We start from the raw sequence: 26772 nt of genomic DNA, 5'->3' as shown, positions 1-26772 counted from the left end.
GTCACATTTTCAGGCCGGAAAATCCGGAATTCCGGATTAATCCGGAAAAATCACATCCCTGATTGATATTTCTGTGAACAACTGCCAGGCTAACAGGTTTTAAATCCAAAGAAGTGTTGACATCAAAACGTATTTGATCTGTTTGTAAAGATGTGCACATTTCATCCAAATCCAATTGCTACTATTCTGCCTGACTGATGCCCCGAGTATAAGCCTGTACGTTTAGGCTATGGAAAGATTTCCGATTGACATAGTCTGCATCCACAGGTCCAGATGGGAACTGGCATGCACAAGGGTACTTTCTATTGTGCCTATAACATTGGGGAAGCTGGAAAAAGAGGATTACGTTAATACAGAGGCTTCAAGATGACCAGGGAAAATTATGCAAATATTCAGAGCAAGGCATACGCTTACAAGAATGTCCCACATGCGAAGAAACGCAGAGCTATGGAGACAGACAGAACAGTGGTCAAGTCTTGGCTACGTTGAGCGTGCTTCCTTATGTGTGGTTTCAGCAGACTGCATAGGTAAACATTGCTGGGCCTACTGAACCTGTACCTCTCCCACAGATACTCATCAGGGCAGCCCAGTGGAGAACTTCTGTCTCTAAAGACGCTTGGGACTGGTGGTGTAAAGGCTTTATGTAGAATCTGAGCACCTTCAACCACTGGGTTGTTGAGGAATGGACATGCCATATTTGGTTGCAACTGGCTGGTCTTTAGATACATTGCTTATATAGGCTAAATCCCAAATACTGTATTTACTATATAGTATGCCAGATTAGTATGCAAGAAGATTAGTATGTCTCGAACCATTGTATGCTGGAAATACTATGCCAATGGTCTACTATTTCAGGTGGATTTTCAAATTATGCCACAACTACGTGCACAGTGAAAGAGGGTATTCACGATTCTCTCGTCTTTTCACTTGATAAAAAGGCAGTTATCATCACCTATATTACTGCATATATAATATATAGTTACTGCATCAATGTAGATCGTTGTTGTGCCTTGAAATTAAATACCTTTGGCAGTGTAAAGTTCGTCTTCAGTCTCGCTAGCAATTCTCAATTCTCATGACTATTAAAAGCAGTAACATACTAGTATTACCGGCTTATAAGCTATTAAAACGGTCACATTAACAGAAAAAACTTTTTTGGGGATTCTGTTTCTGCCTGTTGAACATTCCTTGAAACACAGCTAAAGTTCAGATGTGATCTTAGTTACTGAGCAGGGACTCCTGTAAGCAACAGTAAGCAACAGTAATGAAACGGAACTCTCACAATTAGCCAGACTTATCGAAATAAGCTTAGAATTTCCTTTATCTGCCTTGATGGAATACCCCCCTGGACGATGTCTCCTGATTAGCGTCATGCTGGCAACATTAGATATTCGGTAGCAACAAAAATACTTAAGTTTTTCGGATTTTGCCTTCAAAATAAAAGTCTGCATTAAAACGCGATATTAATAATATTAATATATATTCAATCTTGCTCTAATACACAATACCTAAATATGTGTCCAGGTCTCTGAATTGCAGACAACAAGGGAGCAGCAAAGATGTCTCTAATATCTGGACATTCTGTAATGGATTGTGAGTCTACATTTTTAAATGTCGGTTTTACTACGCTGAGATGTAACAAAGACTGCAAGGTTGAGTTGAACCAACAGTTTGAAGCTCTGTATTCAAATCTAAATATAGTTATTTAGGATTATACATAGACATTTTTTTACATTTAAGACTGACCGAATTAGAACTTATACTGTAGGTGGAGGAACCTGATAAGACCCCAGATTTCCTCCGGTTGTGGCAATAGCTGTTGCGTTTTGAGATTTCAAACTTTGATTTTCTCACATACAGTTGTGCTTAGAAGTTTTCATAACCTGGCGGAAATTGTGACATTTTGGCGTTGATTTTGAAATTCTAAATGATAACAGAAATCACCCAAACACACCCAGGTTATAATGGCAATTAAAGATGAATTTCCCACACCTGTGGCTTTTTAAATTGCAATTAGTGTCGGTGTATAAATATTCAATTAGTTTTTTAGCTCTCACGTGGATGCAGTAAGCAAGCTAGACACAGAGCCATGGAGAGCAGAAAAGAACTGTCAAAAGACCTGCGTAACAAAATAATGGAACTTTATAAAGCTGTATATCCAAAGCCTTGCAAATGCAGGTCAGTACTGTTCAATCACTTATTAAGAAGTGGAACATTTGGGGATCTCTCGATACCAAGCCAAGGTCAGGTAGACCAAGAAAGATTTCAGCCAAAATTGACAGAAGAACTGTTCGGGATACAAAGAAAAACCCATAGGTAACCTCAAGAGAAATACAGGCTGCTCTGGAAAAAGACGGTGCGGTTGTTTCAAGGACCACAATACGAAGATAAAAATAGCCACACGGTCGAGTTGCCAGAAAGAAGCCTTTACTGCGCCAATGCCACAAAAAAAGACCAATACGCCCAACGATACCTTGACACGCCTCACAGCTTCTGGCACACTGTAATTTGGAGTGATGAGACCAAAATAGTGCTTTATGGTCACAACCATACGCGCTATGTTTAGAGAGGGGTCAACAAGGCCTATAGGGAACAGAATACCATCATCATCTTGTGAAAATGAATGGCAAGATGAATGCAGCATGTTATCAGAAAATACTGGCAGACTATTTGCATTCTTCTGCATGAAAGCTGTGCATGGGACGTGCATGGACTTTCCAGCTTGACAATGCACAAGGCCAAGTTGACTCTTACAGTAGAAAAAGATGAAGGTTCTGGAGTGGCCATCACAGTCTCCTGACCTTAATATCATCAAGTCACTCTGGGAAGATCTCAAACGTGCAGTTCACGCAAGACGACCAAAGAATTTGCATGACCTGGAGGCATTTTGCCAAGATTAATTGGCAGCTAGAATGAATTGACCTGCAAGAATTTGGGCCTCATTGACAAATATTACAAAAGACTGTCATTGATACTAAAGGTATGCAGACTTTTGAACAACGGTCAGTTCATTTTTTTCTTTGTTGCCGTGTTTTGTTTTATGATTGTGCCATTCTGTAATGACCTACAGTTGAATGTGAATCCCATAAGAAATACACTCACCTAAAAGATAATTAGGAACACCTGTTTAACTTTTTATTAATGCATTTAACTAATCAACCAATCACATGGCAATTGCTTTAATGCATTTAGGGGTGTGGTCCTGGTTAAGACAATCTCCTGAACTCCAAACTGAATGTCAGAATGGGAAAGAAAGGTGATTTAAGCAATTTTGAGCGTGGCATGGTTGTTGGTGCCAGATGGGCCGGTCTGAGTATTTCACAATCTGCTCAGTTACTGGGATTTTCACGCAGAACCATTTCTAGGGTTTACAAAGAATGGTGTGAAAAGGGAAAAACATCCAGTATGAAAATGCCTTGTTGATGCCAGAGGTCAGAGGAGAATGGGCCGACTGATTCAAGCTGATAGAAGAGCAACTTTGACTGAAATAACCACTCATTACAACCGAGGTATGCAGCAAAGCATTTGTGAAGCCACAACACGCACAACCTTGAGGCGGATGGGCTACAACAGCAGAAGACCCCACCGGGTACCACTCATCTCCACTACAAATAGGAAAAAGAGGCTACAATTTGCACAAGCTCACCAAAATTGGACAGTTGAAGACTGGAAGAATGTTGCCTGGTCTGATGAGTCTCGATTTCTGTTGAGATATTCAGATGGTAGAGTCAGAATTTGGCGTAAACAGAATGAGAACATGGATCCATCATGCCTTGTTACCACTGTGCAGGCTGCTGTTGGTGGTGTAATGGTGTGGGGGATGTTTTCTTGGCACACTTTAGGCCCCTTAGTGCTAATTGGGCATCGTTTAAATGCCACAGCCTACCTGAGCATTGTTTCTGACCATGTCCATCCCTTTATGACCACCATGTACCCATCCTCTGATGGCTACTTCCAGCAGGATAATGCACCATGTCACAAAGCTTGAATCATTTCAAATTGGTTTATTGAACATGACAATGAGTTCACTGTACTGAAATGCCCCCCACAGTCACCAGATCTCAACCCAATAGAGCATCTATCAATATGGGCCAACATTTCTAAAGAATGCTTTCAGCACCTTGTTGAATCAATGCCACGTAGAATTAAGGCAGTTCTGAAGGTGAAAGGGGGTCAAACACAGTATTAGTATGGTGTTCCTAATAATCCTTTAGGTGAGTGTAGAATACATGTTTTGCCTGCTCACTCATGTTTTCTTTACAGATGGTACATATATTATCAATTCTCCAAGGGTATGCACACTTTTGAGCACAACTGTATTTCTCTCTTGACAGTTTTATACAGAGTATACAATTTGTCAATACATTGTCAATCGTAAATTTTATGTTTTTATCATCAAGTAATAGAAGTTTTGTGTTTTGAACGTTACCTCACTAATTGCTGTACTTTTCTTATTCTGGCTTGGTTTTGACTTGTATGATTCTGAAAACCTCTGTAAATACCCTGTTTCAAGATCAGACCAAATTGTTATTACAGGGAGAAAGTGTGTCCCACAGCCCTTTCTCATATTAAAATTCTGACCTGTGCATGGGACGCTACTGCTAAAGTCTTTGATGCTTTTTTCTCGCATTTAAATAAAACACTCAATGAAAGGTGATTTTGTGTCTTTTAGAACTTCCTTATTGCCCAGTTGCTCAGATAATCTGCACTCTGAATCATCCATTGAGTTGCATGGTTCACTTTTACAATGGCTGTTCAACTTTCCTGCTTGACTATGTACCCTTACAAGGCTCTGTATTACCAATGTACCATTAGTTCTGCTCCCCAGGACTATGCAAAAGGCATACACTAAAGCACAGAATTCCTTAAGATGTGTGGAATTCAACACCAAGCTGACTATGTACATGCCAACACTATACCTATCATCTTTATCAGAAAACAATTTTTTACAGAGTTCACTAGCCTTTTGCATTAAATTACTTTTACAAGCTTGTATGATACAGAAGTCAAGATCTCCTGTTGTGGTATGTCCTTTGACTATTTTCCAGCAAAGCCATAGCTGCATTCATAGCTATTTTCCAGCAAAGTCATAGCTGCATTCAACAACACTAAGGACCTATCACTATTGATTTGTAAATATATTACTGTATTATTGTTATACACTATATTAAAAATACAGGTGCTGGTCATAAAATTAGAATATCATCAAAAAGTTGATTTCTTTCAGGAATTCCATTCAAAAAGTGAAACTTGTATAATGTATACATTCATTCCACACAGACCGATATATTTCAAGTGTTTATTTCTTTTAATTTTGATGATTATAACTGACAACTAATGAAAACCCCAAATTCAGTATCTTAGAAAATTAGAATATTGAGAAAAGGTTCAATATTGAAGACACCTGGTGCCACACCCTAATGAGCTAATTAACCCAAAACACCTGCAAAGGCCTTTAAATGGTCTCTCAGTCTAGTTCTGTAGGCAACACAATCATGGGGAAGACTGCTGACTTGACAGCTGTCCAAAAGACGACCATTGACACCTTGCACAAGGAGGGCAAGACACAAAAGGTCATAGCTAAAGAGGCTGGCTGTTCACAGAGTTCTGTGTCTAAGCACATTAATAGAGAGGCGAAGGGAAGGAAAAGATGTGGTAGAAAAAAGTGTACAAAACCCATTAAAAAATGTGGGGGAGATTCACAAAGAGTGGACTGCACCTGGAGTCAGTGCTTCAAGAACCACCACACACAGATGTATGCAAGACATGGGTTTCAGCTGTCGCATTCCTTGTGTCAAGCCACTCTTGAACAAGACACAGCGTCAGAAGTGTCTTGCCTGGGCTGAAGACAAAAAGGACTGGTCCAAAGTTATGTTCTCTGATTAAAGTAAATTTTGCATTTCCTTTGGAAATCAAGGTCCCAGAGTCTGGAGGAAGAGAGGAGAGGCACAGAATCCACATTGCTTAAAGTCCAGTGTAAAGTTTCCACAGCCAGTGATGGTTTGGGGTGCTATGTCATCTGTGGTGCATGTCCACTGTGTTTTCTGTGGTCCAAGGTCAACACAGCAGTCTACCAGGAAATTTTCGGAGATACTGAATTTGGGATTTTCATTAGTTGTCAGTTATAATCATCACAATAAAAAGAAATAAACATTTGAAATATATCAGTATCTGTGTAATGAATGAATATAATAAACAAGTTTCACTTTTTGAATGGAATTACTGAAATAAATCAACTTTTTGATGATATTAAAATGTTATGACCAGCACCTGTATTGTAAAAATAAAAAACTGTAAACTGTCTTTTGGGCTCATCAACATCTCAAAAGGTGGTACAGCAGGCTAATGACTGGTTAAGCTATTGACAACTATATTCGATCGTTGGCTGAATACATTCACGGCGGCGTATAGAACAGTTTTCCCTGTATACAGTAGGGCAATATGTATTTCATATCTATTGAGTTACATTGTGGCCAATGGTATGGGCGGAGTAAAATGCCAGCAACAATTGCAAATACATGTTGCCCCTTGATTTTTTAGCATATACTCACTCTATACAGTCTCCTGAACATTTCCTACAATACATTCACTGCGGCGTATAGAATATGTATGTATTTCATATCCATTGAGTTACATTGTGGAAAAGAGGGTGTGGAAATATTGTGTTGCTAGATGTACCACCCCATTCCCCATGATTAGACAGGTTTGTCTTACTCTACACACTCTCCTGAACATTTCCTACTTTGCTTTCTCTGTGGAATATTCAATAGTTTATGAGCTATGAGGCAATATTTATTCCATATTAAATCATTGGCATTTTGCCCTTGGAACGTGTTTTAATACCCACTTTTTATCGGAATTACTCTTAAATATGATCACATTTGAATTGTTGGCAATGTTTTGAGAGGTACATTTCTTAAACAACAATTTGTCTCCGTTTTGAAGAAATACGTTGGTCTCTTTTATTTTGAAAAATTCCAAATTTTCGTGACCCGGAAGTGTTCCAAATCAACTTTAATGCAAGCAGTCTCACATCGTAATCATCATCAACAGGATTAAAGGAGACATATTATTCTTGATTCCGAGTTTTAACTTGCTACAGTACTATACACTATATTTTCCATTCAACAGACACAGCAAGATATACATTTAGTCCCGTATTTGCTACAAATGCAGGTATGTTCTGCGTAGTTTTGTTTGTCCCTACCTCAAACTAGCAAGCTAAGTACCTTTCTTGCCAACGCGTTAATTAATCAGACTAATTAAGCTGGCAATCTAGCTGGCTAGTAATGGTAACTATCCCCAGCTAATACAAGTTCAATATTAACACTATCGAAATGGCATGTGTTAGATACAATACAGACCTGAACTATATTCTAGCTAGCTAGTTTAGTTAGTGCTAGTTTAGATAAATTGTAACTAGTACGAGCCGGTTTCGCAGACACGGATAAGCCAAGTCTAGGACAAAAAAAATCTAGTTTAATAGAAAACTCCATTGAATATGTTTATTTAGTCTTAGACTAGGCTTAATCGGTGTCTGCGAAACCGGTGTTGTGCCGAAAATCACCACCCCGTCGCGTGAACGCGCTCTCGCTCGATTCTCATTGCTGCAACTTGCTTGTTGAGAGGACAGTTTGGCCTACATATTTCACTGATAGTCTTAGCAAAAAGCTTTAATTTAATTGTGTACATTAAACAATCGATGACCACGTTAGGCTGCGTTTCATTCGATTTTTAAGGCAGGTTGATCGCGTGGGAAGGCACTGTCTGCAGTTTTCGGTTGGATATTGGTTTCAAGTGTGTTACTATAAACAAATCCTTAGCAATATCGGTCAAATCTCCCATTTCTTATTGTACTAGTGTTTTCTTAAGTGTAAGAATAATTATTCCGCCATAATTTCTCTGAAATGTTGATTTGATTTCATAAATAATATTTATAATGTTCTCCTACTGCAACTATAGAGTCAAATTAGGATAAGATCATATTCTTACCCGCAGAACTCCATAGTGTCACAAAAAGTATTTGACTAGACACAATTTGAAGCAAGTTTGGTTGTGGGGGTGGTTATTTCAGCAAGGCCATTCTGCCTGCCGAAATAACCCCCCTCAATCTTGGGACTGCCATATCCGGCACATTTTGACCACCTATCATAGTCATTTTGACCACCTGTGTATCCCACAAAAAGTATTTGACTCTAGTCACAATTTTAAGCCAGTTTTGCGGGGGTTAATTTCGGCAAGGCCATTTTTGGGATGCTCAGGTGGTCAACATGAGCTACCAAAATGACTATGAAGTGTGCCAGACTTTGCAGTTCCAAGATTGGGGGGGGGGGGGGTTATTACGGCAGGCAAGAATGTGGCACTACTGAGTTTGGCAGGCAAGAATATGGTCTTATCCTAATTAATAATAATACATTAAATTAATATAGCGCTTTTCAAGGACCCAAAGATGCTTTACAGTACATACATAACAAACAACTACAGAGAGCAATGCAACAAATGGTAACTAACAAAACAACAAAAAAAGGGGGGTGGGTCAAACAACATACTGTAGTGCAGGGGCTAGGGAAAGGCTGCTTTGAACAGATGAGACTTGAGGTGCTGGATGAAGATGGCAACAGATTTCGAGTCATGGATGAATTGTGGAGGTGCATTCCAAAGTCTTGGATCAGCCCAAGAAAAAGCCCTGTCTCCAAAGCTCCGCAGCTTGGACCGAGGGATGATAAGGAACCCAGCAGTGGCAGCGTAGAGTGACCTGGAGGAATGGTGTTGGGGAAAAAAGTCCAAGAGATAGGGTGGCGCAAGCTGGTGGATGGCTTTATACGTGACAATAATTATTTTGAAGTCAATGCGTTTAGAGATTGGAAGCCAGTGGAATTCTTGTAGGATGGGGGTGATGTGCTGCCAGGTTCTGGAGTGTGTGAGAAGTCTTGCGGCTGAGTTTTGAACTAGTTTATGGAGAGATTAAGAGTTAATGCCAGAAAGGAGAGAATTGCAATAGTCAAGACGGGCAGAACTGAATGCATGTATTAGGGTTTCAGCAGCATTGCGGGACAGGGATGACTGTAACTTGGCAATATTGCGGAGGTGGAAGAATGTGTGTTTTATGGGTTGTTCGAAGCTGAGTGAGGAGTCCTGTATGACACAGATGTTGCGTGCATGAGGGGATGGAGATAAAACAGAGTCATCAATAGTGAGGGTGAAAATGCCGGCTTTGGTTAGTGTGGATTTTGTACCAAGTAGTAAAAGTTCAGTTTTCTCACCGTTAAGCCAAAGAGAGAATACCTTCCTGGAGAGAAGCTGTGGAGCTAGCCGGTAAGTAGGCTGTAGGTTGGGAAGGGGAGTCCTCAAGTGTGGTAGAGCGGGAGAGAAGTCCAATATAGGAAGTCCACAGGGAGTAGATGAATAAATCCACGAGTAAATGAATCCAGTCGGGAGGTGGTAGTTGAGTGTTGGGTGTGAAAAATGTTTTCTGCGGAGGTATTAGCTCTAGCAACGCAGAGGTTCAGCTAGCGTCACGGTCAGGAGATAAAAGAGCTAAAGACAAACTTCATCCTGCTGCTGACCAACTTTATGGAGATGCAGATTTCATTTTCCCACAGGACTTGGCACCTGCACACAGAGCCAAAGCTACCAGTATCTGGTTTTAGGACCATGGTATTCCTGTTCTTAATTGGCCTGCAAACTCGCCTGACCTTAACCCTATAGAAAATCTATAGGGATACGCCAGACCCAACATTGCAGAAGAGCTGAAGGCCACTATCAGAGCAACCTGGGCTCTCATAACACCTGAGCAGTGCCACAGACTGATCGACTCCATGCCACGCCGCATTGCTGCAGTAATTCAGGCAAAAGGAGCCCCAACTAAGTATTGAGTGCTGTACATGCTCATGCTTTTCATGTTCATACTTCAGTTGTCCCGCATTTCTAAAAATCTTTTTTTTGTGTTGGTCTTAAATAATATTCACATTTTCAAAAGTTTCACTTTTTGAATGGAATGTCTGACATAAATCTACTTTTTGATGATATTCTAATTATATGACCAGCACCTGTATATTTAAGCTTTGTTCTACGAAGAGCAGTAAAATATGTTTGCTAAACTGTCCTCTCAACAAGCAAAGAAGTTGCAGCATTTTTTGGCAGGGGGGATGTTTTCGGCACATCACCGGCCCTACGTGTACTGTAGCCAGCTGGCTAGTGTTAATGTAAAGTGACAGTACTGTACTGTTTGTAGTCATCTAACGTTACTTAATAACTAATGTAGTTAGCTTTATTACTTTACTGCAGCCACCTAGTAAGTAGCAGTCCTCCTAGCTAACGTAATGTAGTTACATGGTAATAATTACCTTTTGTAATCAGTTTATATTTTATTTCTACGCTCCCTCAGCTGCAAGAATCGACAGAGATGAAGACTAGAAGCTGACTTTTTTGTATTTTTCATTGACACCGGCATCAGAAACAATTTGTTATACATAAGATTTTTTACCTTGGTGTTGTTTGATGTTTTTTATCCCTCATTCATTGGAAACTAAAGGTTGTATCATACCGTCAACATTTTTGAAACCGCAAGTTCTGTGTAAATTATATCAACACTCCAGTGAGCGTTGGATGCCTAAGGATCACAATGGCTGTGGCCAACACCACCAAAACGTCATGGAAATTACGTGAGTAGAGACTTGATTTGACTCACACATTCACGCCCCTAATATGAATATTATTAAAAATCAGTACCTCCAAATCCGAGGCCATGGTCCTCAGTCGGAAAAGGGTGGCTTGCCCACTTCAGGTTGGTGGAGAGTGCTTGCCTCAAGTGGAGGAGTTTAAGTATCTAGGGATCTTGTTCACGAGTGAGGGAAGGATGGAACGGGAGATTGACAGACGGATCGGTGCAGCTTCTGCAGTAATGCGGTCGATGTATCGGTCTGTCGTGGTGAAGAAAGAGCTGACCCTCAAGGCGAAGCTCTCGATTTACCGGTCAATCTACGTTCCTACTCTCACCTATGGTCATGCGCTTTGGGTCATGACCGAAATGACAAAATCCCGGATACAGGCGGCCGAAATGAGCTTTCTCCGCAGAGTGGCTGGGCGATCCCTTAGAGATAGGGTGAGAAGCTCGTTCACCCGGGAGGAGCTTGGAGTAGAGCCGCTGCTCCTCCACATCGAGAGGGGTCAGCTGAGGTGGCTTGGTCATCTGTTTCGGATGCCTCCGGAACGCCTTCCTGGGAAGGTGTTCCGGTCCCGTCCCACCGGGAGGAGACCCCGGGGAAGACCTAGGACACGCTGGAGGGACTATGTCTCCCGGCTGGCCTGGGAACGCCTCAGTGTCCCTCCGGAAGAGCTGGAGGAAGTGTCTGGGGAGAGGGAGGTATGGGCATCTCTGCTTAGACTGCTGCCCCCGCGACCCGGCCCCGGATGAAGCGGAAGAAGATGAATGAATTACAATTTCTGGTGTATCCTTTTCTGTTCCAGAGGAGATTGTGGCCCACTCCAGTAATGTGTCTTGTCTGGCCCTGGGGAAAAGCTCAGGCCGTCTGCTGGCCACGGGTGGTGAGGATTGCCGAGTCAACATCTGGGCTGTCAGCAAACCCAACTGCATCATGGTACAGAACAGTCAGGCCTTTATTTATTTGTTTGGGGCTACAGTGTGCCCTCTGTTTATTTTTGTGAATGCTGCCTGTTATCAGTCCAACTTACTCAACTATGAGATGTATGATTTAATTGGAGACTTGCAGTTTAATTTCAGAGCTGATAATCACACAAATAACTACAGATACTATAATGCACTGAGTAACTCAACAAGGCAATCTCATAGCTTAGTTTAGTCAGGGGCTGGAACTACCTCATGGGATTATTGCGATTCTATGATTGATTCTAACAAAACTTTATTTATAATGAAGAGTATGAGAAGTCAAATTACTTAATCTGCTCTCGTTGTCTGCACTTCATTAACAGCATCCCAGCTGTGGTAATATGCAATGTAGCATGTGAAACAATTCTAAAGTAATTGGAGTTTTCATGTGTTCCAGTAGCAAAATCTTATAAACAAATCACAAACATATCAAACACAGCCAGCTCCCACCTGCTATCTTATCAATGCACCATTTAATTGATCTCAACCCTGTGATGTCTAGCAAAAAAAAAAAATCTGGATGTTGCTTGCACTCTCTGTGGTGAGAGCATTATATTATCTGCTGAGCTACTGGACTTACCTGTTTTCAATCCATAAACATTACCTCAGTGCAGCAATTTTACCTGCTCCATCGCAAATGTAAACAAAAGTTTCATATGATTCGGATATAATTGTTTAAAAAGAATGTGCCTGATTGAAACTAAAAGAATAGTGTCTCACGACATGTTTAATTTATAAATAAATTGCTTTCATACCTGAAAAGGTTTGACACCCCTGCTATACACTTCTGTATAGTATTGTTAGAACTCACCGGTTTCGTGTAGTGGTTGATGTTACAGACTTGATCTCTTCTCACTCAATCTCATGAATGAATTACTCACTGATCATAAACTGTTAGAAATAAGCTGTTTCATATAGTGGTTGAAATACTGATCGCGTACCCGGTCGTCAAGGGAGAATAGTAATTCAAAAATGTATTGCAGCATTTGATATTCTATTGTTCATGTTGTTACAGACTTGATCGCTTCTCACTCAATCTCATTAATTAATTAATTTATCACTGATAATAAACTGTTACGAATCAGCCGTTTTGTATAGTTGTTGAAAATATTATTGCGTACCCGGTCGTCAAGGGTGAAGAGTTATGCTGCAATAAATACTTGAATTTGATAGTCTATAGTTTTTGATGTTACAGACTCTATACTCTGTCTTACAAACTCTGTCTCATCTCACTCAAACTCTAAGAACTTCTGGTCAGACCTCTATAAACATTGCAACTTGGAATACACATCTCAGTACCTTAAGCCCATTGGCTGACTACTGTTGCGCTTAGACGGAACGTGACTTCCTGTGTACGGATAAACAGATATTCTGTTGTATACTGAATATACACTTCAGCAGTTTCATGTATGGTATGTTATTAGCTCTCAGTTATGTGTGTAATTGTTGTGGTCACTGTCAGTACTGGAGATAACACTGTACCTAAACAAATATGCTCCTAAATATATTTCCATCCACCTAGATCTTTCTGCTTAGCAGCACTTGCTTCTTGTAAAGAAGGCCAGCATAATGCCCTGCACTTGAGTTTAGTTGGCTTTGTGTCATGAAATCATGCATCTCAAACACCTCACTTCCACCTCTTTTTTTCTGTCTCAGAGTCTGACTGGCCATAATAACCCGGTAAGTTGTGTACAGTTTAATAACTCTGAAGAACAGGTGGTGGCTGGCTCTCAGTCTGGATCGCTGCGCGTATGGGATCTGGAGGCTGCAAAGAGTGAGTCTGAATTTCCTCTAAACAGTCTAAGTATGTGTTTTTATTCTAAGGGTGCACTAACCCCTTTTTGCTATGTCATCACAGTCCTGAGAACTCTAATGGGCCACAAAGCCAACATCTGCAGCCTGGATTTCCACCCGTTCGGGGAGTACCTGGCATCTGGCTCCATGGACACCAACATCAAGGTGAGTGTGTGCTGTGTAAGTGATGTCAAACAATACTATGGGGATTATATCTTTGCACTACTAATTTAGCAGACACTGTTATCCAGAGCAACCTCCAGTAGTCAGTACATAGATTTTCATATGACCCCCATTTGGGAATTGAACCTACATTCCTGGCGTGGTAAGCACCATGCTTTACCGACCGAGCCAGATACTTAAGCAGAATTATTATTTTTTACAGCTCTGGGATGTACGGAGAAAGGGCTGCGTGTTCAGGTACAAGGTAAGATGTGTGTAATTTATACCCAACGGGAAAACAACTCCTGCAGTTTTATTATCAAAAAAAGGCCTTTATGTGTTTAGAAAGCACTCTGATATATTGAACCAGCCCCCTTTACATTGCCCATAATCCTGTTTAAATGAGACTCTTTTCTTGTCATTCCCCTACCATTGGCTCGCTCCTTCTTTGAGCAGCTTGTTGGCTTGTCGATGGCCGGTTATCTCCTTAGCTGTTGGAGTGGGTCTGCTAATCAACGCAAAGGTGGTTTGTCTGTCTGGCAGCAGTGTTAAGCCAGGGATTACACTAAGACAGGAGGAGCTGACCGTCTGTGTATGACTTGGTCTGTGTATCTGGTGACGCATATGTGTTTGTGTTTGTTTGATATGGACGTCATGTGTTTGCGCAGGGTCACACTCAGGCAGTGAGGTGTCTAGCCTTCAGTCCAGATGGGAAATGGTTGGCCTCCGCTAGTGATGACAGCACCATCAAGGTAATAGCCCAACCCCCCCCCATACACACACACACACACACACACACACGATGCCAGAAACCTGATTTAGAATATACCCTAACAAGGACATAATTACTTCACTGTTTGTCTCCACATGTGAACCATTAAAGTTGCTGTCAAATTTTATTTTAAAAAGGAAAAATTAAGACCAAAGAGCATTTTACAGAAGTGAGAGATGAGGTACACATGTCGCTCATCAAATTAAAGCATTTTCTTACTGCGGTAAGATCAGGTACATTGTGTCAGCATGCGGTATATTGCGTCAAGCTGTGATTGCTCTATTCCAAAGCATGGGGGAGCTAGACTGCTGACAATTTGCTAATTGACTTTAAAACCATCAGTAGGCTGGACTGTATATTTTCCTAATTGGTCAGACTACCTTTCAATATCACTTCCTGTTTTTTCCGTTCTTCAATGCTGAATAAATTGTTGGAGAAACCAAATTATTATGACTGGCTTTTCTCTGTTGATTTTGGCAAACTATAAAACCAAGCACAAACTATAAAACCAAAAATATGATACTATGTTTTCTGCTTCAACACCTAAACTATATTTTACAAAAGAATATTTCAACATATGCCCCATATACCCTCCATGAACTGCCACCTTAACGTGGTGGAGGGGTTTGAGTACCCGAGTGACCCTAGGAGCTATGTTGTCTGAGGCTATATGCCCCTGGTAGGGTCTCCCAAGGCAAACAGGTCCTAAGCGATGGGTCAGACTAAGAGCGGTTCAAAACCCTTTAATGATGAGAAAATGATGAGGTCCGTGACGTCGCCCGGTATGGCGCAGCCGGGGCCCCACCCTGGAGCCAGGCCCGGGGTTGGGGCTCGTACGCGAGCGCCTGGTGGCCGGGCCTTTCCCCATGGGGCCTGGCCGGGCTCAGCCCGAAGGAACGACGTGGGGCCGCCTTCCCGTGGGCTCACCACCTGCAGGAGACCATAAGGGGCTGGTGCGGAGAGGATCGGGCAGCAGTCGAAGGCGGGGGCCTAGACAACCCGATCCCTGGACACGGAAACTAGCTCTAGGGACAGGGGATAGGTCTCTCACTGTTGTTTGTGCCTACAGGCCGAACGGCAGTGCAGAGTACCCGACCTTCTTGGAGTATCTGGGAGGGGTGCTGGAAAGTGCTCCGACTGGGGACTCTATCTTACTACTGGGGGACTTCAACGCCCACGTGGGCAACGACAGTGACACCTGTAGGGGCGTGATTGGGAGGAACGGCCACCCTGTTCAGTTATTGGACTTCTGTGCTAGTCACAGTTTGTCCATAACAAACACCATGTTCAAGCATAATGGTGTCTATCAGTGCACATGGCACCAGGACACCCTAGGCAGCAGGTCGATGATCGACTTTGTTGTCGTTTCATCTGACCTGCGGCTGTATGTCTTGGACACTCGGGTGAAGAGAGGGGCGGAGCTGTCAACATATCACCACCTGGTGGTGAGTTGGATCTGATGGCGGGGGAGGAAGCTGGACAGACTCAGCAGGCCCAAGCGTACTGTAAGGGTCTGCTGGGAACGTCTGGCCGAGTCTCCTGTCAGAGAGATCTTTAACTCCCACCTCCGGCAGAGCTTCGACTGGATCCCGAGGGAGGCTGGAGATATTGAGTCCGAGTGGACCATGTTCTCCACGCCATTGTCGAAGCGGCCGCTCTGAGCTGTGGCCGTAAGGTCTCCGGTGCCTGTCGAGGCGGCAATCCCCGAACCCGGTGGTGGACACCGGAAGTAAGGGATGTCGTCAAGCTGAAGGAGTCCTATCAGGCCTGGTTGGCTTGTGGGACTCCTGAGGCAGCTGACGGGTACAGACAGACCAAGCGGACTGCAGCCCGGGTGGTTGTGGAGGCATCACGTGGCGGTCGGGGACAGTGACTCTGGGATGGCAGACCGGGGTGGTGGTCCCTCTTTTTAAGAAGGGGGACCGAGGGTGTGTTCCAACTGTAGGGGGATCACACTTTTCAGCCTCCCTGGGAAAGTCTATGCCAGGGTACTGGAGAGGAGAATACGGCCGATAGTAGAACCTCGGATTCAGGAGGAACAGTGTGGTTTTCGTCCGGGCCGTGGAACACTGGACCAGCTCTATACCCTGTACGGGGTGCTGGAGGGTTCATGGGAGTTTGCCCAACCAATCCACATGTGTTTTGTGGATTTGGAGAAGGCATTCGACTGTGTCCCTCGCGGCATCCTGTGGAGAGTGCTTCGGGAATATGGGGTCCTGGGTCCTTTGCTAAGGGCTGTCTGGTCCCTGTACGACCGAAGCAGGAGCTTGGTCCGCATTGCCGGCAGTAAGTCAGACTTGTTCCCAGTGCATGTTGGACTCCGGCAGGGCTGCCCTTTGTCGCCGGTTCTGTTTGTAATTTTTACGGACAGAATTTCAAGGCGCAGCCAGGGGCCGGAGGGTGTCAGGTTTGGGGACCACACGATTTCGTCTCTGCTTTTTGCGGTTGATGTTGTCGTGTTGGCCCCATCAAACCAGGACCTTCAGCATGCACTGTGACGGTTTGCAGCCGAGTTTGAAGCGGTGGGAATGAGAATCAGTTCCTCCAAATCTGAGGCCATGGTCCTCAGTCGGAAAAGGGTGGCTTGCCCACTTCAGGTTGGTGGAGAGTGCCTGCCTCAAGTGGAGGAGTTTAAGTACCTGGGGGTCTTGTTCACAAGTGAGGGAAGGATGGAACGGGAGATTGACAGACGGATCGGTGCAGCTTGTGCAGTAATGCGGTCGATGTATCGGTCTGTCGTGATGAAGAAAGAGCTGAGCCGCAAGGCGAAGCTCTCGATTTACCGGTCAATCTACGTTCCTACTCTCACCTATGGTCATGAGCTTTGGGTCATGACCGTAAGGACAAGATCCCGGATACAGGTGGCCGAAATGAGCTTTCTCCGCAGGGTGGCTGGGCGATCCCTTAGGGTGAGAAGCTCGGTCACCCGGGAGGAGCTCAGAGTAGAGCCGCTGCTCCTCCACATTGAGAGGGGTCAGCTGAGGTGGCTTGGGCATCTGTTTCGGATGCCTCCGGAACGCCTTCCTGGGAAGGTGTTCCGGTCCCGTCCCACTGGGAGGAGACCCCGGGGAAGACCTTGGACACGCTGGAGGGACTATGTCTCCCGGCTGGCCTGGGAACGCCTCGGTGTCCCCCAGGAAGAGCTGGAGGAAGTGTCTGGGGAAAGGGATGTCTGGGCATCCCTGCTTAGACTGCTGCCCCCGCAACCCGGCCCCGGAAAAAGCGGAAGATGATGGATGGATGGATTGTCACAGTAATTAATGGTTAGTGAAGTTAATATTATATTATTATTAGTTATCTAGTTATTAGTTAATATTAGTTATCCTTGACCAGAGGCATTGCTAGGACAACAATACATTTGATGTCCTATGCCACGTCTTCAGTGTTTCTGTCTGGTTAGAATTTGCTGTTCAGAGTGCCAGCACAGCTAATATTGTTTCCCCGACCCATGCGTGTTGTTACTTTAGTGTGTTGTGGTTATTACTTTTGTTAGTTATAAAGCCATCATGGAATTGGGATATTTTAAGAATATTCACTTTAATTTACTTTTAATACAAACCCGATTCCTAAAAAGTTGGGACATTGTACAATTGTGAATAAAAACAGAATGCAATGATGTGGAAGTTTCAAATTTCAGTATTTTATTCAGAATACAACATAGATGACAAATCAAATGTTTAAACTGAGAAAATGTATCACTTTAAAGGAAAAATAAGTTGATTTTAAATTTCATGGCATCAACACATCTCAAAAAAGTTTGGGACAAGGCCATGTTTACCACTGTGTGGCATCCCTCATCTTTTTATAACAGACTGCAAACGTCTGGGGATTGAGGAGACAAGGTGCTCAAGTTTATGAATAGGAATGTTGTCCCATTCTTTTCTAATACAGGCTTCTAGTTGCTCAACTGTCTTAGGTCTTCTTTGTCACACCTTCCTCTTTATGATGTGCCAAATGTTTTCTATGGGTGAAAGATCTGGACTGCAGGCTGGCCATTTCAGTACACAGATCCTTCTTCTATGCAGCCATGACATTGTAATTGATGCAGTATGTGGTCTGGCATTGTCTTGTTGGAAAATGCAAGGTCTTCCCTGAAAGAGAAGACGTCTAGATGGGAGCACATGTTGTTCTAGAACTTGACTATAACTGTCAGCAATTATGGTGCCTTTCCAGATGTGTAGGCTGCCAATGCCACACGCACTCATGCAATCCCATACCATCAGAGATGCAGGCTTCTGAACTGAGCGCTAATTACAACTTTGGTTGTCCTTGTCCTCTTTAGTCCGGATGACATGGCGTCCCAGTTTTCCATAATGAACTTCAAATTTGGATTTGTCTAAACACTGAACACTTTGCCACAGTCCATTTTAAATGATCCTTGGCCCAGAGAAAACGCCTGCGCATTTAGATCCTGTTTAGATACGGCTTCTTTTTTGACCTATAGAGTTTTAGCCGGCAACAGTGAATGGCACAGTGGATTGTGTTCACCGACAATGTTTTCTGGAAGTATTCCTGAGCCCATGTTGTGATTTCCATTACAGTATCATTCCTGTATGTGATGCAGTGCTGTCTGAGGGCCCGAAGAACACGGGCATCCAGTATGGTTTTCCGGCCTTGACCCTTACGCATAGAGATTGTTCCAGATTCTCTGAATCTTTGGATGATATTATGCACTGTAGATGATGATAACTTCAAACTCTTTGCAATGGATTTGGTGATCCTCTGCCCATCTTGACTTCTGAGAGACACTGCCACTCTGAGAGGCTCTTTTTATACCCAATTATTTTGCCAATTGACATAAGTTGCAAATTGGTCCTCCAGCTGTTCCTTATCTGTACATTTAACTTTTCCGGTCTCTGTCCCAACTTTTTTGGAATGTGTAGCTCTCATGAAATCCAAAATGTGCCAATATTTGGCATGACATTACAAAATGTCTCACTTTCAACATTCGATATGTTATCTATATTCTATTGTGAATTAAATATAAGTTTATGAGAATCAGGTTTTTTGGAATCGGGTTTGTAAATTGGGACGAGTGAGAGGCATGATTAGAACAATTTATTGTATCATTTGATTGACAGATTTGAGACATACAGCTGGACATTTGAATTGTAAACATTTATTGTTTTAAAATAGCAAAAGGTAAGAGCGCTTGTAGATATGTGTTGACTGACATGATCATGCCGTTCGCTTGCCAGACTCGAGCTTTTATACTAATAATCAGAATTTGTATTTTTAAGTAGACAAACGGATTCTAAAATCAACTCCTAATAAATTCTATAAAACTCAGAATAGGATTATAGTGTTTTTTTTTTTTTTGGATTGAGCATAAAAGTTTAATAAAAAGCCAAAATCGCAGATTACTGCAGAAGCTGCACCGATCCGTCTGTCAATCTCCCGTTCCATCCTTCCCTCACTCGTGAACAAGACCCCTAGATACTTAAACTCCTCCACTTGAGGCAGGCACTCTCCACCAACCTGAAGTGGGCAAGCCACCCTTTTCCGACTGAGGACCATGGCCTCAGATTTGGAGGTACTGATTCTCATCCCAACCGCTTCACACTCTGCTGCAAACCGTCCAAGTGCATTCTGAAGGTCCTGGCTTGAAGGGGCCAACACGACAACATCATCCGCAAAGAGCAGTGACGAAATAGTGTGGTCCCCAAACCTGACACCCTCCGGCCCCTGGCTGCGCCTAGAAATTCTGTCCATAAAAATTACGAACAGAACCGGCGACAAAGGGGAGCCCTGCCAGAGTCCAACATGCACTGGGATAATTTTTTTAATTGTATATCCATAGCCACCAGAATCAGATGTGCAACAATGACAGATTGCCCACTCACTCTCTTTCTCTCGGCTGGCTTACACAAATTTCAAATAAGAAGTTCTGCAATGATGACACACAGAGGACCCAAAACATTTGTGCTTTAATGCATTATCGGAATTACAGATGAATAGATCATGGGCTATTTTTTTATTATTTGAGAGGGCTATTCATAAAAGAAACAGGGCTATGCCCGGATGCCCAAGCCTAACGGCGCCTATGTCCTTGACTGTTTCATATCTCTTTGATATTAGGTTAGCTTTATGCAATTCGTTTTACCTGTATGGACCTTGTAAGCAAACATTTTAATGGGTTTATCTATCAAATATTTAAATATGGTGGATTTTCATTTTATATATGTTTAGAGCCTTATTAAAAAAACAACTTCTGTGTTCTTTGAAATAGTAATTATTTTTCTTATTATGTTTTGTAAGACCTCAATTTTTAAAAAAACGTCATATAATTAATCTTACAGCCCTGGTGATTCTAGTGTTAATCACTGATTAGGCATGTCACTGTACACGTCTCGTATCAGGCGCTTTGTCTCACCCGGCTCTCTTCTTTGGTTGGTTAATGTAATTACAGTGGGGAGAACAAGTATTTGATACACTGACGATTTTGCAGGTTTTCCCACTTACAAAGCATGTAGAATTCTGTAATTTGTATCATAGGTACTCTTCACCTGTGAGTGATGGAATCTAAAACAAAAATCCAGAAAATCACATTGTATGATTTTTAAGTAATTAATTAGCATTTTATTGCCTGACATAAGTATTTGATACATCAGAAAAGCAGAACTTAATATTTGGTACAGAAACCTTTGTTTGCAATTACAGAGATCATACGTTTCCTGTAGTTCTTGACCAGGTTTGCACACACTGCAGCAGGGATTTTGGCCCACTCCTCCATAAAGGCCTTCTCCAGATCCTTCAGGTTTCGGGGCTGTTGCTAAGCAATACTGACTTCCCTCCAAAGATGTTCTATTGGGTTCATGTCAGGAGACTGGCTAGGCCACTCCAGGACCTTGAGATGCTTCTTACGGAGCAACTCCTTTGTTGCCCTGGCTGTGTGTTTCGGGTCGTTGTCATGCTGAAAGACCCAGCCATGACCCCTCTTCAATGCTCTTAATGAGGGAAGGAGGTTGTTTGCCAAGATCTCGCGATACATGGCGCCATCCATCCTCTCCTCAATACGGTGCGGTCGTCCTGTCCCCTTTGCAGAAAAGCACCCCCAAAGAATGATGTTTCCACCTCCATGCTTCACGGTTGGGATGGTGTTCTTGGGGTTGTACTCATCCTTCTTCTACCTCCAAACACAGCGAGTGGAGTTTAGACCAAAAAAAACTATAATTTTGTCTCATCAGACCACATGACCTTCTCCCATTCCTCCTCTGGATCATCCAGATGGTCATTGGCAAACTTCAGACGGGCCTGGACATGTGCTGGCTTGAGCAGGGGGACCTTGCGTGCGCTGCAAGATTTGAATCCATGACGGCGTAGTGTGTTACTAATGGTTTTCTGTGAGACTGTGGTCCCAGCTCTCTTCAGGTCGTTGACCAGGTCATGCCATGTAGTTCTGGGCTGATCCCTCACCTTCCTCATGATCATTGATGCCCCACGAGGTGAGATCTTGCATGGAGCCCCAGGCTGAGAGAGATTGACCGTCATCTTGAACTTCTTCCATTTACTAATAATTGCGCCAACAGTTGTTGCGTTCTCACAAAGCTGCTTGCCTATTGTCCTGCAGCCCATCCCAGCCTTGTGCAGGTCTACAATATTATCCCTGATGTTCTTACACAGTTCTCTGGTCTTGGCCATTGTGGAGAGGTTGGAGTCTGTTTGATTGAGTGTGTGGACAGGTGTCTTTTATACAGGTAACGAGTTCAAACAGGTGCAGTTAATACAGGTAATGAGTGGAGAACAGGAGGGCTTCTTAAAGACAAACTAACAGGTCTGTGAGAGCCGGAATTCTTACTGGTTGGTAGGTGATCAAATACTTATGTCATGCAATTAAATGCAAATTCATTATTTAAAAATCATACAATGTAATTTTCTGGCTTTTGGATTTAGATCCCGTCTCTCATAGTTGAAGTGTACCTATGATAAAAATTACAGACATCTACAAGTAGGAAAACCTGCAAAATCGGCAGTGTATCAAATACTTGTTCTCCCCACTGTTACTGTAATTTGTGGACTTTATTCCATTGTAAATAAACACATTAAATGTTCTGTTTAAACACAATTGTATTAAAAACATTATGGGAAAAAAAGTTATTTACCTCTGAAAACATAAATGAAGCAATGATGGGTTGAACGTGTAGCCTATTGTCCGTTTAACAGCGCGTTTACATTAAGGACTTTTCGTTTGTGTTATATACTTGAACTATATTTTTGTTTGGGTCTACTGTGGCATTTTGTAGTTTATCAAAGAAATTTCGTGGGTAAAAACATTGTTATAGGCTACATTACCAAAAATCCGACATCTGAATTATGATTCAGTAATGTCAGAGGTTGTGGGAGTTTATAGAGTCAAACACAGCAACATTGCAATCTTGAATAATATTATCGTAGACAGTATTCAGCCGATTTGAATGTTTTATTATGGCCATATAAAGACGTAGACTGCAGAACCTATAACAACACAGAATTACCTCAGAATTCTCCCAAATCCTTTATTAATGGTAGATAGTTTTGACTAAATACTTAAACTAAATAATGAATACACTGGCTTACAGTTGCAGTGTCACAAGTGTAGGTGGATAAGGAGCTAGTGGCTGGAGTTTGAGGAAGATTTTAATTTTTTTTATTGCTCAAGTTCAAACACTGTATTGTAAACAAACTGAGCATAGTGTTATTTTATTTTACTACCAGAAAAATATCCCCTTTTATTTTTCATAACCAAAAAACCAAATTGGGTTGATGGTTTAATCCTCCCTCCCCACCTGAACCCCTCCTTAAGTCCTTGGTACTAAATGTGTAGTGGAAACAGGAAAGTCTAGAGCCAACATTACCATAAATCACTGGTGTGGCCCTGGTATTGGGGTAAAGCAACAGTGGAAATGCGACATCAGAGGGCATAAAAGGGATATAGCATCAACCGCATCTTCTAAGTCAGCAGTGGGACAGTATTAGGGGTCGACGGATTATCAGTCTGACCGATAATTGGATCCGATATTCATACTTTTTACAATAATCGGAATCGTCAATTTGTCTGATATAACTGCCGATAAAATACTTATTTTTAAATGCGCTTCTCTGGCAGTCGCGTCTCAAAGATTTCTGCTTGTATTGCTCAATGTCTTGCCCGCAGAATGATCACATTTGTTTTACAGCGCATGTAAATAGCCAATCAGCACTGTATGTCATGTTTGTGAGAGACGTTGCTATCCCAATTATCTAAACTGACGTTGCAACAAACATTACCCTCATTATGATCTTTTTCTATGATGACAATACCAGTCAAAGATTTTTTTCCACCAAAAATGCCTGAACTAATGTTTTGGTTTAGCCTACTTGCGGAAAAACAGACTTTGGAAAGCGTTTTTCCCGGACCCCGTTTAATAGGGCAAACATGATAAATCTGCCACATCTGATACCCAGAAGTCCCTGCCTAATGCTCTATCTTGCAGTACAAGATAGTTAACGCTAATATTTGAGTTTGTTTATGCAGTGATATTTTTGTGTAACGTCAGTGCGAATGCAATTAGATAGCTAACATTCCTAGTAGGGTAACAATTTATATAACGTGATGATCGCCTGTATTTGTTTTTAAGTTTTTACATGATGGTAGCTAGGTTTAGCAAATTTAACATAATCTTTGCTAACGTTAAAGATTTCGCCTCCATTGTGAGGAATTTTTGTTGCCTATCATTTGCACTTTCCTGGCTACCTAGCAAATTACATGAACATGAGTGATTTACCAGTAGCTAACGTTGAGTCTTGAATTAATTAGCTAATGTTATTTGGTTGCGATAGCTAGTGTAACTTTAACAAGATTATTTGTTTACCATTAATTTGGTCTGCTGACTAGCACAGAACTTGACAGAACGTTAATTCTTGCATGTCACTTCTACCAAGGCTGGTCATACTCTAAGCATGACGCAATAGCTGAAATACTGTGCAAGTAATAATAATGTTTGGTTCCCTTTTATGATGATAATGCATTACATTCATAGAATTGGAACCAACTTACACACAAAGGATTTCCAGTGCTTTTGTGCTGTAATAATTTGAGCATATTTTAGTTCTTTGACCCTCTTAACCTTCTTTTTTGTAACTCAATTTCATTGCAGATGGCTATACCACAGAAATGTTAAAGTTACAGAAACGTTTTACTTAATTCATTTATTTTTACAGGAAGGAAACTTGACAAACATTGTAAACAGTAAAATGTACCTTTATCTTTATGAAGTTTCAGTTCATAGGAAATGCTGCTAGGAGCTCCCTGCACTATATTCTTCAAAATATAATGTTTCGACTGTTCTGTTTTCTAGTACTTAAAATGTTGACTGGAAATACAAATCTGACCCAAATTTCGGTCATCGGTCTCCTTGATGACTAATAATCAGTATCGGAATCGGACCTGAAAAAATTGGTGAAGACAGGATATTGCTGTTACATAAAAATGTGCACTGTTGGCAACAGACATCTGTAATTAACTGCTCTAGAAGCTGAGGTACGGATACATCTAGTGCTTGGTATGCTATAATCTTCGAATTGGCATACATGACTACTTCTCCACCTTTCTTTATTCTATCCTAATCCGTATAGCCTTCTATACTACTGCCATCTAATTTTCTCAAAACCCATTGTATAAGAAAGCCAGCGGTCCCTTCCCTCCAGTGGGTTTTGAGAAGGATCCACAGAAAAAAAGAAAATACATGCAATTGAAATTACCTAAATGCCAGGGCCTCCTATTGCCCTTTTTACTCTGATCTTCTTGACTATTGTGTCCTAGCTTTGGGACCTGACTGCAGGGAAGATGATCACAGAATTCACAGCACACACTGGAGCTGTTAACATAATGCAGTTCCATCCCAACGAGTATCTGCTAGCATCAGGCAGCTCTGACAGGTAAGATATTTTACACACAAGTACTATGTGCTGCAGTTTTCCTGGTCATTAGGTGCATTAATACGTGAGCTAAGTTGCTGTACTAAACTTGTGTGGGTTTTCACTAGATTGTGGATGGGGAATCTGACATGGTTCAAAAACAAAGTCAACATTTAGACATTTAAATGACCTTTAAAAGTCAAGGTTAGGTTTAAAAGTTTTGTTTAGGTAAATATTTGTTTAGGGTTCAAGTCAAAGATTAGGTTTTAAGTCAACATTTAAGAAGACTTCTTAAATTTAGAGATTATTGAACTGAAATGGTATGCCTTTATGATGGTTGTGTTTTCCACAGGCCTCATCGCCACTAAATATGTCTGTGTACGCCTGTTCCCTACAGGACCATAAAACTGTGGGATCTGGAGAAGTTCAAGATGATTGGCTCTTCAGAAGGAGAAACGGGGCCTGTCAGGTTAGGGCTGCCTTCCCTGTTATCAAGTGTGGTTAGTGACAATGGCTGGCCACCACTATATAATAAGTTTAAATGCAACTGACACTCTATACATTAACTATCCCACTGCACCTTTGTTTTTCTCTTTCCATTTCTTTCTTTTTGCTCTTTCTTTTGGTTCTCTCTTTTTTTTAAAGATGTTTTTAGTTGCTTAGCGATGGATCTACTGCAAGTAGTTAACAGCTCCTTATCTGACGATTTTACAAAGGCCCTGAAAATGGCCGTAATTAAACCTCTGTTGAAAAAGCGTAGCCTTGACCCTTGTGTAGTTAGCAACTACAGATTTATCATTCATAGATAAAATCATGGGGGGAAAAATTTAACAAATTAGCAATTTCTTAAACTCAAATATTTGCTTCTGGTAGCATGTCAGTTCATGTGTTATTGGACCTTAGTGCGGCGTTCGACACAGTTGACCACAGAGTACTGCTAGACAGACGGAAAAACTGTTTGGTCTTAGTGACATGGTCCTAAATTGTTTCAGTTCTTATTTACAAAACAGGGAATACTTTGTCTCCATAGGCAACTATGTATCAGAGAGAACACACATGACGTGGAGTTCCTCAAGGCTCTATCCTGAGTCCTCTTTTATTCAGCATTTATGCGAAGTTGCAAAATTGCTTATCATGATTATGCCTACAATGCCCGAACCGTCTGCAACTAAATAAAGATAAAACTGAAGTAACTGTCTTTGGTGCGAAAGACATGAGACGAGTACTCAGTAATTTCCTTGACAGATTGTTTCATTGACTCAATTGTCACTAAAAGTCAAATTAGAAATCTTGGGGTAATTAAGAATTCTAATCTGAATTTCATTAGCCACATACAATAAATAATGATATCTGCCTGTTATCACCTTAAAAACATAGCTACAATTACAAAATTCATGTGGGCACAAGATCTAGAAAAACGTATTCAGGCATTCATCTCAAGCTGGTTGGACTACTATAATGGTCTGTTTTCAGGTCTCTCTACAAAAAAAAATCCCTAAGGAATTTGCAACACATTCAGAACACTGCTGCTCGAGTTCTA

At 41.8% G+C, this 26772-nt stretch overlaps 1 protein-coding gene across 2 annotated transcripts in view; it reads left to right on the top strand.

Moving 5' to 3' along the window:
- The first annotated feature begins 6999 nt into the window (after positions 1-6999).
- katnb1 (katanin p80 (WD repeat containing) subunit B 1) overlaps positions 7000-26772 on the top strand; it is an 84960-nt gene continuing 65187 nt past the window's right edge. The window contains exons 1-9 of one of the 2 annotated variants that reach the window (XM_013131123.3): positions 7000-7176; positions 10388-10664; positions 11470-11600; positions 13286-13403; positions 13488-13588; positions 13809-13850; positions 14254-14337; positions 25138-25253; positions 25630-25701. In XM_013131123.3, coding sequence (XP_012986577.1) covers positions 10625-10664; positions 11470-11600; positions 13286-13403; positions 13488-13588; positions 13809-13850; positions 14254-14337; positions 25138-25253; positions 25630-25701 — 704 coding nt within the window. In that variant the 5' untranslated portion in view covers positions 7000-7176; positions 10388-10624. The remainder of the gene's footprint in view (positions 7177-10387; positions 10665-11469; positions 11601-13285; positions 13404-13487; positions 13589-13808; positions 13851-14253; positions 14338-25137; positions 25254-25629; positions 25702-26772) is intronic. The other variant, XM_013131122.4, reaches the window with a different exon arrangement.

The sequence above is a fragment of the Esox lucius genome, chromosome 2, assembly GCF_011004845.1.
Source record: "Esox lucius isolate fEsoLuc1 chromosome 2, fEsoLuc1.pri, whole genome shotgun sequence".
Lineage (NCBI taxonomy): Eukaryota > Metazoa > Chordata > Actinopteri > Esociformes > Esocidae > Esox > Esox lucius.
Note: the sequence above shows the minus strand (reverse complement) of the source record. Positions and strands in the feature narration are given on the sequence as shown.